We start from the raw sequence: 11,582 nt of genomic DNA on the forward strand, positions 1-11,582 counted from the left end.
CAATAACAATACTTTCTTGGATGGATCTTTCTTTCAAAAATGCCCTCTGATTTTTCAAGATAATTCTTTGTAAAACAGGATGCATTCTGTTTACCATCACTTTCGAAATGATTTTAAAAATCACAATGCATAAGCTTATCAGGCGGTAGTCCTTCATCTTTTTAACATCTACCACTTTTGGGATCAACACAATATGTGTAGCATTTATCCTCTTAAGCAACTGCCCTGTGTCAAATTTTTTTATAGCAATAGTAACATCATCACCAATAATATGCTAGAATCTCTGAAAAAAGAAGACTGGGAAACCGTCATGGCCAAGGGCACTATCCTTCTTCATTTCAAACACCGCTAACACCACTTCCTCATCTTTGATTGGGGGCCATCAAATTTAAATTCTCCATATTATCTACTCGAGGCTCAGCTGCACCCTCGAAATCATTTTGTTGGATGGTTGTCTTCGTGAACAAATCGAGAAAGAATGACCGGGCTTCAACTTTCATCTCATCTTACTAATACAAGACTGAACCATCTGAAGTTTCAATGCATTTGATGGAGTTCTTTTGCATATTGTGCTTAAACTTTGCATGAAAGAACATTGAGTTTTTTTTTATCTCCCTCAACGAAACATTGCACGCGAGAGTTCTGCCTCCAAAATAATTCTTTCATCTGCAAGCATTGCTGCATCTTATTTCGGATATCATACAACTTAATAGATGCTCCCATTGTCACCATATCATAAGGATACATTTTTTGTTTATAAAAAAAGATACTTCTTATATTATTGGGGTTGGGTTTGGGCTTCTGTTTCTTTGACTTGATACATAACCCTAGAGAGCATGAAGATATATACATGTTATTTGGTTGGACTAAGGTGCACTTTCATGGATCGGATATCTAGCCCGTTGTCCAGCTTATTGAAAAATACAACCCTTCATACGGGGAGTGATGCAACGAGTTTTTGTAGAATCGTATATTTTGCAAAACCGGGTCAACTAGCTATAATTTTGGATCGATTTGGATCTTGGAGATGCAACATATTTATGAATTCCTAAAATATCAATGTAAATTCTAAAAATATAATTTTTTAAAATGACACTTTCTGTTCTTTGATCATTGCTGTTATATTTTAGGTATTAAAAAAAATGTGAGAACATAGTTAGAATAAGTTTATTTAGGTGAAATTAAATCTTTGTTTTAATTAGATATTAGGTGCCAGCTAGGTTCTCAACTGAAAAAACGTGAATGCTGAAAATTCGACAAGGTTAGGAAGTTTGCTGATCTTTATTTAATAGGTTAGATGTTAGTTGAAGTGAGTTTAATGCATGTATATAGTTGGGAGTATGTCCTAGTTAAGGGCAAGTAGACATTAGAAAGCTACGAAAGTTTGGTAGGTATTAAGGTGAGCTTTTATTAGGTATTTATCAAAGCCCACGGCTTTCTCTCTTCTCTTCTATAAAAACAAATTCCATGTAACATTCAAGAGAGAGGTTTTTTAATGGAAATTTAAATTTTTTGGAACTCTATCTTCCCGTGAGACTTCTTGCTTGCTTGCGCGCGCGAGAGAGAGAGTTGATTAACCGGGGGCTAGACACAGTCAGGTTTGTCATCGTCACCGTGAACTATGTATGAAACACTTATTGACCGACCTATGATGGAGCTAACCAAGCTGCTGCTGAACCTCTGACCGGTTTCCATCAAGCTGTGGGCTGACATTGTTGCTCCAACAACCTGCTAGCTGGTGTTTCATCAGAACGTAGAGGCTGAGAGTGTTGATCGAGTTCCGAACAACATTTTATTTGTTGTGTTCTCTAACTTTATCAGCTTTGAGCTTTTTGTGTCATCAAAGAGTTTGCTTGGGATAAGGATTGACTCATCTCCACCTTCACACCCTAACGACATTAGGGGTTTCAATGGGTCTAGTTAATTACCTAGACCCTACACAGACCAAATCCTATAGGATCCGGGTATGGAGACAAATAAGAAGACCCGATTAAGACTCGGGTTTGAACCCGAAGGTACGATTAATACATGAACCCAGGTATAGTTTGTAAAATTTTATACCAAACCCAGGCCTGACCCGAGTTCCGATTAAGACCCACAAATTTTCAATGTAAAAATGATAAAAGATATTATTTTACCAGGTATGGTTCAGGTCTGGTTCATGTAGTTCTTATCGGGTTCGGGTATGGTTTCTCTTATAGTATATCCGATTAGACCTGGATATAAACCCGATACGTACCATACCCAAAAATCTGGTCCACTGTTTTCACCTGGGTCCGAACCAAACCCGACCAGTTGACACCCCTAAACGGCATGCTCAATTCCAGATCTCTTTGTTGCAAGTTGTTTTCATCGAATCTAACCGAGTAAATGTGCCCTATATGCTCGGTTTAGTAAAAACTGGTATTTTAATCGCTGAAATGAAATATGATTTGTGTGCAGGATTTATTAGCAATTAACAAATCAACGGCTACAAAGACCCAAAAAATGTTATGAATAAAAAATCCTCTTTTTTTTTAACAAAACAATTTGCACCATAGAAATCTGAGGGTAATAGAATAGGGGTGAGCCAATCTCAATCCGTCCATTTGAGCTCAAAGTTTTGTCAATAGTGTGGTTCAATACTCAATATTAGGACTGGTTGATTGATCGATCCGGCCACCTGACTTCATGACAACGATCCTTAATCTGATTCGAATAAGGCCCGATCATCAGAGCTAGTTCTTGAATCGTACCGGATCCACCCATTTGAATACGAGGCCATTTTCTATGCAGCACCGTTGCATGCTTAATATGCAGTTCTAGTTACTTGTGCTGATCTCAAACAGTATTTTGAGGTAGACACCACACCTACCTCCAGAAATGTGAGGATGCATAATCTTATGTCAGTGCATAGCATGGTGAAAAATCTTTAAATGCTCAACTTGGTAGATTCAAATATAGAAAACGACATGCCCAAAGTTGGGGGTACAGAGGGCTTGTCATGTATGCGTCATCTACAGCTGTTCAATAGAGAAAGACAAAGATGTGTTTGACGTTTGGCCTCAATGAACCAGAACGAGTCCGTGAAATCACATGACAGAAAAAATTGTGCATTAAGCACCTGACAGCCCTCCATCAGGCCTTGGCCCTCACAATTGACAGGCCTGTCCCAAAGATAAAGGGTGATCAGGTGCTTAATGCACACATATTTGTGCAATCATATTGCACCTGATCTTTTCACACAAGAACCCTGGCCTGGATCTCCAATCTACATTGTTTCCCTTCCCTCAGTTCGCTCATCACACTGTGACGACCGTCTCTGCAGCTCGTCTGGAAAATGGACAACAAGCCGCTGGCGGCCTACGCAGCGGCACTAGCAGCCGCTGCCATCTTCCTCTACACGGCCATAGTGATGCACCATCGGCGCAGACTGAACTTACCCCCCGGCCCCAGACCCTGGCCCATCATCGGCAACCTCAACCTGCTCGGCCCACTCCCGCACCGCTCCCTCCGTGACCTCGCCCAGACCTACGGCCCCATCTTCCACCTACAGCTCGGCTCCCATCGGACCGTCGTCGCCTCCTCCGTCGATGCGGCCAAGCTCTTCCTCAAGACCCACGACCTCGCCTTCGCCTCGAGGCCGAGGACCGCAGCGGGGAAGCACACGTGCTACGGCCACTCCATCATGACGTGGTCGCCTTACGGGGCGTACTGGCGCCATGTCCGTAAGCTCTACCTCACCGAGCTCTTTAGCGAGAAGCGACTCGACTCCTTCCAGTATATCCGCGTCGAGGAGGTGAGGGCGCTCGTTCGTAGCCTCTATTTAAGCCCCCGGAAACCAGTCGTCCTGAGGGAGTGCTTCTTGAGATTGATGGCCGGGATTATATGCCGGATGGGTTTCGGGAGAAAGTACGTCGACGTCGACGATCTGCCAGGGATCGTCTCTCCCGAGGATTTTCGGGAGATGCTGGAAGAGTTCTTCCTCCTCAACGGGGTGTACGTGGTGGGCGACTGGATCCCGTGGCTGAGTTTCTTGGACTTGGGTGGATATGTGCGGAGGATGAAGAACCTGAACCGGAGGTTCGACGAGTTCCTGGAGAGAGTGCTGGACGAGCAGCAGGCGAGGCGGAAGGCGGAAGTGGGTGCGGGTGTGGAGAGGTGCATGGTCGACGTGCTCCTCCAACACGCCGAGGACCCGAGTGCAGACGTCAAGTTGAGTAGGGACCAAGTCAAGGGGCTAACTCAGGTATGTAGTGCCAACAAGACAACAACCCCCTCACCACCACCATCATGGCTATTACACTAACGAACTAGAACGGGCCTAGCCGAGCCAAGTCAAGTCAAGTTGGTTTAAGGCATCAACATTTCATTTAATGCCACGTATCGCAAGGAACCCAAAGTCTCCCCTCCTTTTTTCGATCTTTGAAAATGATGTGCACACCATTATGCTTCTAGTCGGTGTTGTCAGCTTTGGCATCATAAACTCTCACTCATCCAATAAAGAAAAAATCACTAAAACGGGATCCCTCTTGGATAAGTAAGATTAATTCTTATGGTTTACTCTTCAGAAAATGACACATTATGTTGATCCAAAGGTTATTTCTTACTGTTTTGAGTACGACGAACACATACATGGCCTGATTTGGTCAACATAAACTTTTTTTTAGGAAAGGCTAGTCAACATGACTTGCATGTATATGACTCTCAACCAGTGTTCATCAGGATCGAATGGCATCAGTCGATTCGATTCAAATCAGTTCACTTCATGGCTGAATGGGTACAAACGCAAAAACCAGCCGATCAACTCCAATTCGAGCTGAAGCAGGGTGGTATAGATAGACCATTTTATAATTTTTGAATGTTAAAAATTTGAAGCGATCGATTCAGCCTGATTTGATTCGAGCATGAATTTGTCGATTATTTGGATGTCTTTAAAAACCGATTGAGACAACATTGGTTTTAACAAAGGGCTTTGTTACTTACATGCACCCAGTATTAAGCAACCAAACATTTGACCACCCGGACCTAGTTGAGCGCAGCCTAGGCTCGGCACTTGTTTGGTGATACCCAAATTTTACGTGCCTATGTGGGCTTAATTTTTCAGGAGCTCATTGCTGGAGGCACGGAGAGTTCATCCATGAGCGTGGAATGGGCCATGTCCGAGATGCTGAGGCGGCCTGAAGTGTTGGTGAAAGCTGCAGAGGATGTGGACAGGGTGGTTGGGAAGGAGAGGCTGGTGGAGGAGAAGGACTTAGCCAGCCTCCCCTATCTGGAAGCCATAGTCAAGGAGACGATGAGGCTGCACCCGATTGCGCCCATCCTCACTCCCCATCTCTCCATTGAGGACTGCAACGTCTCCGGCTACCATATTCCTGCTGGGACGCGCTTGCTTGTGAATGTATGGGCCATCCAGAACGACCCCAGAGTCTGGGAAGCTCCTGAAGAGTTCCGGCCGGAGAGGTTCATGGGAGGGAAAGCCATCGACGTGAAGGGCCAGGACTTCGAGTTGATTCCTTTTGGAGCAGGGAGGAGGATGTGCCCTGGCCTCAACCTGGGGCTGAAGGTGGTTCAGATGACCCTGGCTACCCTTGTGCATACCTTCGCCTGGGAGCTGCCTACCGGCATGACGCCTGCGGCGATCGATATGGAGGAGGTTCTGGGGATGTCGTTGAAGAGGAAGCTGCAAATACAAGCCATTCCTGTGCCTCGACTCGCGCCGCACGTCTACCAACTGTGATCTGCCTGTCATGCTCATGGATGGGTTTGTAACTTTGTATAAGGATTGGCTTGTAAGGAGCTCATTCAAACTCGTAAAATAAAGCTCCCTAACCCAACATGAACTGAACGACAGGCGTCCTTTGCTTTGTATTGGTTTTTTTATCAATATATTTGCCCATTTCTCGATTCAAATATCATTTTGAGCTATACGCTCTTTTCTTATGGTTCAAAACCCTTATGGATTAAAGGAATCATAGTGGAGAAGGTCTGTTTGGAATCTCAGCGCTGGGATGGGCATTCATGCATTTGGTGGTCCTGAGATAAAATCTTGGTAAAACTACCTTGGTCCGGTTTGGAATCTCGGCACCATTTTTTTTTGTTTCCTGAACCATGCCCCTGCTCTGTCTCACCATCTTACACCATCCGGCACCGCAGCAGCTCATGCCTATGCAGCAGCGCTAGAGGCCGCTGCCAACTTCCTCTATGCCGCCATAGTGATAGAGCAACCGCTCAGGCTCAACTTCCCCCCAGCCCCAGCCCATCACCGACAACCTCAACCTGCTCGGCCCTCTCTTGCACCTCGCCCTCGCCCAGACCTACGGCCCCATCTTCTGCCTCCATCTTGGCTCCCACCAGGCCGTTGTTGTCTCCTCCGTTGATGCGGCCAGGCACTTCCTCAAGATCCATGGTCTTGCCTTCGCCTCGCGACCGAAGACCTCCACAGTGAAGCATAACGGCTATGACTACTACTCCATGATGTGGTCGCCCTACAACACCTACTCGCGATGTGCCCACAAGATTTACCTCACTGAGCTCTTGAGCGAGAACTGACTCGACTCCTTCGAATATATCCGCGCCGAGGAGGTGAGGGCTCTTGTCCGGGGACCTCCTTTTGAGCGGCCGAAACCGGCCATCCTAAGGAGTACTTCTGGAGATTGATGATCAGGATAATATGTCAGATGGTTTTCGGTAGAAAATACGTTGACGTCGACGATCTAATGGCACTGGAAGAAATGTTTGTGCATCATTGCTTTCTTCCATGATGCCTAACGACAACAACAATGAAGAGAAGACACTGGAATGTTTTGTAAGCAATTTATCAATTTGTGTTACCAAGCGGCATAAGTTTACTACGATTTAATCAGGATGCATATAACAACGGATACCACTAGGGTTAAGCAAGTCAAAGCAACGATTTAATGAATGAAAGTATCAAAGCAAGTGTGGTTTCATGTTTGCTTATACTGAGCATCGACTTGTCGCTTACCATGCCAATAAAATACACATGTCGTACATGTGTGTTGACGATAACGCTCTCATAATATCCACGAGGCTCTAAAGCGAGTTCAATAGAAGTCGCTGAGAGAGCAGCAATATGCATGCGAAAATTGCCCCGTCATGCGTGTAACGATGTGTTTCTGCATCCACACGTTTTCAAAGTCTGTGTACAAATATCTTACACATACGTATTACAAAACATATAATATCTTACAAAACGATATGTATAGCGATTTGTAAGATATTGAAAATCGATACGGCAGTTCAGCATAATAACTAACAACTCGACGATACAAAACCATACTATCTAAAAGGTCGATAAATATATCGCACAATAAATTACAAATCGATAAGAAAGAACTTGAGCATAATAGCAAACAAATCGATATTAACTAACAAAAATGTATCTCACAAAAACGGGAGTTTATTACTAATACAGCGGCTTGAGATATAATGCATATGATGAGTGAATGTAGGATACCTGATGGGGTAGAGGCCCTTCCTAGCATCTGCAAACAAGCATTCTTGTCAATAGGTCCCAGCGTCTTACAAATATCGATAAGTTTCTAACCTTCGTAAGAACAAGATCTACCTGCAATAACCAAACAATGCCTTAATGGCACACAAGACGATATGCCTTCTTCATCGATAGCATGATGAGATGGAAAGCTACTCACGCTTCCTTAATGGCACTGGAAGGAATGTTTGTGCATCATTGCTTTCTTCCATGATGCCTAACGACAGCAACAATGAAGAGAAGACACTGGAATGTTTTGTAACACAAGGCAGGCACGAGCAGGCGACAGTGTGTTGTACAACAGAAAAAAAAACAAGGCGGAAAGCTCGACTGGAGACGAAAGCAAAGTTTGGGTTGATAATGGGAGCAACTGTTACAGCAGATGACGTAGGAGTTTAATGAATAGGGAACGTCTCCACTTTAAATGGTTAACATCAAACTTTCTGGATGGAGGACTTTTTTGTCCTTTTCTCGACCCGTCGTTTCACAACTTTTGAATGAAGGATATTTTTGTCATTTCCTCGAACCGTCATTTCAGGGCAAGAAAAGCAAGTAAGGGTGATTAAGTCTTTGCAACAGCACCAGAGTACGATGCAAAGTTATGTCAACATACACGGGAATACGAGCCCCATGTGCATGAATACGTGGCGCTCATTCGATCCCCCGAACACAGACGTGGGATTCAGTGAATCATCGGGGGCGAACATACACCACCCTCTCCAAAATTGATCCAAGATACCTGCCATGTTCTCACTTGTTAAAAAGCAAATTATAGTTTGTTTCTTTAGCCCTTCTTTTGTTCTTACATCTATCCACATGACGTCTCCTTACGTCATCTCCATCGCTATCGTCATAATCCCCATTGGGATCTCATACTTGCAAGTTATTTTGATCAAATTTGGCCTTGTGGATGGATTCGACGTGGTCAATTTGACAGGAACCGAACCTTGGATCATTTTTTTTTTTTACAAAAGAAATATATAGCGTTTTTACAGTCGTTGACCTTTTAATCGGTAGAAAATCCTGCAATCAGTTCAGATTCTGGCAATTCAAATTCCCATATTTGCTATATATATATATATATATAGGGATCACATCTATGAGTTGGATTTGGTAGAAACAACTTGCAACAATATGAGCTTGTGGGAGGTATTCTCTACCATTTGCCGTGAAAGGTAAGAGAACGGATTCTTAGCAAATGGCCGGGCTCAAGCATTGACTGGTTAGGGACTCGCGAGCTTGGCACGATGCACCCGCATCTTGTATGGCTTTGCTGATACGGGGGGTTAGCGGGTTTCATCTATGTACTCTACCTCACATTGGGATTTTGTTTGCTAAGGGAATTACTTGATATCTCGTCACAACCCCTCTATCCGATTTGATCAGTATCCCTATTTTACTGTGTTAATAATATTTTCTATTCTCTAAAAAAAAAGCTTGCAACAATATGAGATCCCAAGATGGCTATGACGATAGGGATGACATTGGGTTTGGGGAACACGTTTTCCATTGTCCTTTTTGTTGAAAAATTGAGACTTTTTTTTCCTTAGGAAGAAAAGGAGCGCTTTTTTATGTGTGCATATTCATCATCTATAAATAAGGAAGATTTGGATTTCTTATAATCTTTAAAGATACAGAGGATTTTTTTTTATTTTTCTCACTTAGAGTTTGGTAGACAGCTAGGTACTCTGGCATGCGTGGGTGTTACGCACCCGTCTTCTCTGCAGTTTGCATGAAATGATGCTTTCAACCGTGCATGAAATTATGTCTGATGCATTCTCAATTGGGAATCATCTAAGAACACACAGGGATGGTATCGCGTTGTCAAAAACTTGCTGCCTCGGATAGCAGAGGCTGGTGTTACTCATGTGTGGCTTCCTCCCCCCCCCCCCCCCCCCCCCCCCCCCGCGGTCGGTTTCTCCTGAAGGTAAACATAATAGGTCTCCTTCTTTGAGATCCCACAAAAATCTCAGGAGATTTTGTTTTCACATACTTACCCAGATAAACGGGATATGCTAGGAAATTGTATTATGCTCTATAATAGAACATCTCAGTTTCTCCTGTTCATTTGGATAAGTAGTTGTGGTTGCATCCAAAAACTTAAGGGTGGGCTATGTAATAATTTAGGGATACCATATTGTAAAAGGTTATCTTTGAATTAGCTCCTAATCATTTATTTCCAGTTAAACGGTCGTGACTACCTGGTTGCTTCTTGCATACATTCAGCTTGGTTCACATTTCTATCATATAAATCATAAATTCACCTTCATTCATAAATTCACCTTCAGGCTTCAACCGCGTATATACATCAATGTTGTCAGTATCGTTGAGAATCGGCCGATTTGTATCATACCGGCAGAAACCCGATATGAAACTGGGCTGAACTGGCTAGATTTCGAAAAAGATCTAAAAAAAATAGTCAAAATAGTTTTTTAATTATTTAATAATTTTCTGACACGTGTCTTTCTGTGGTTAAAAGTTGGCTGATTCAAAACGATTCAGTCCTGGATTAGAATTACCCGATTCCCAGAATCGATTTGAAGGTCAGAGACGATTCTTACAACATCGATCGATATGCGTCCTAATTGAACCGTCATCATCATGCATGGGCCTCTGGCGAATGCTTAGGCAAGGTCAACGAGTACTGATATTAACTCATTTCAAGACCACTCTCAAAACCTTGAAAATTCTTCTCTTAAAAAGAAGGAAAAAGAAACTTGAAAAATTCTGATGGTCCAGATTCCAAATATATACATCATCATGCATGAGCCTCTGTCAAATGTCTCGGTTCCTCATGTTAGGTCCAAGATTGATATAACTCATTTTGCATGATGTTATTTTTTTTTAAGTAAAAAATAAATAAATTCATATATAAAGATTCTCTTGAACGAAGACACATGCATGCACACATACTTGAAAGATATTCATTACTTTCTCTTTGAGTCGTGTAGGTTACATGCCGGGAAGATACTACGATCTAAATGCATCAAAGTATGGGACGGAGTCCGAACTGAAAGACCTTATAAGCGCGTTCCATGCATCAAACATCAAGCGCCTTGTGGACGTACGTAGTCATCAACCACCGAACGGCGGGCAAGCAGCACAGCCGAGGAGGGTGGTGCATCTTCGAGGGTGGGAAGGGTGATGGCAGCCTCGATTGGGGCCCCTGGTCCATTTGCAAGGACGACACCCAGTACTCTGACAGCTCGGGCAACTGCGACAGCTGAGAAGCCTACATTCCGGCACCGGACATGGACCACCTGAACCAGAGGGTGCATAAGGAGTTCACCGATTGTCTGAATTGGCTCAAGACCGATGTTGACTTAGTTGGCTTAGACGGGTGGCGTCTCGACTTCGCAAGGGGATACTCGATGGACGTGACGAGAGGCTAGATCGAGCGAGGCCAGCCGGAGTTCGTGGTGGGTGAGGTATGGACTTTGCTGCGCCCGGACCCAGTTCAAGGCCCGAAGGAACATCGGAAGGAGCTCGACAACTGGGTGAAGGGTGCAGGTGGAGTCACGACGGCGTTCGACTTCACCACCAAAGGGGTGTTGCAGTCTGCGGTGCAAGACGAGCTGTGGCAATTGAAGGACACGCTAGGGAAACCTTCCGGCTTGATAGGAATCTCTCCGGAGAAGGCAGTGACGTTTATAGATAACCATAACACAGGCTCCACTCACTAGTCTTGGCCTTTCCCGTCAGAGAAGGTCATGCTTACATCCTTACACACCCTGGCATACCCTCCATTGTGAGTATGATATTTTGTATGATTATGTATTCATCAAATCCCGTTAATTAATTGTGTTTTTATTTTTATGTTTTACTTTTGCAGTTCTATGATCACTATTTTGACTGGGGATTGGCAAAGGAGATCAAGACACTAACAAGTGTTCGGGCTAAGAATGGGATTGTGCCAGGAAGCACTTGCGAAATATTTGCCGCAGAAAACGATCTTTATGTGGCTAAGATTGACGGAAAGGTTATTGCAAAGATAGGGTCTAGATACAGTGTGGGAGACTTGATTCCATCTGGGTTCCAATTGGCTGCCTCTGGAAATGGTTATGCTGTATGGGAGAAGAAAGCTTAG

General features: G+C 43.8%; 1 protein-coding gene and 1 pseudogene across 1 annotated transcript; both read left to right on the forward strand.

Moving 5' to 3' along the window:
- The first annotated feature begins 2,889 nt into the window (after window positions 1-2,889).
- Window positions 2,890-5,822, forward strand: LOC149816046 (trimethyltridecatetraene synthase-like). Its single transcript, XM_089987617.1, has 2 exons — window positions 2,890-4,228; window positions 5,087-5,822. Exons 1-2 carry the CDS (start codon window positions 3,320-3,322, stop codon window positions 5,717-5,719), a joined length of 1,542 nt encoding a protein of 513 aa, XP_089843743.1. The 5' UTR covers window positions 2,890-3,319; the 3' UTR covers window positions 5,720-5,822.
- Window positions 5,823-9,270: 3,448 nt separating this feature from the next.
- LOC149816047 (alpha-amylase pseudogene) lies at window positions 9,271-11,582 on the forward strand (annotated as a pseudogene).

This window comes from Nuphar pumila, chromosome 14 (genome assembly GCF_984573655.1).
Source record: "Nuphar pumila chromosome 14, dmNupPumi1.hap1.1, whole genome shotgun sequence".
Classification (NCBI taxonomy): Eukaryota; Viridiplantae; Streptophyta; class Magnoliopsida; order Nymphaeales; family Nymphaeaceae; genus Nuphar; species Nuphar pumila.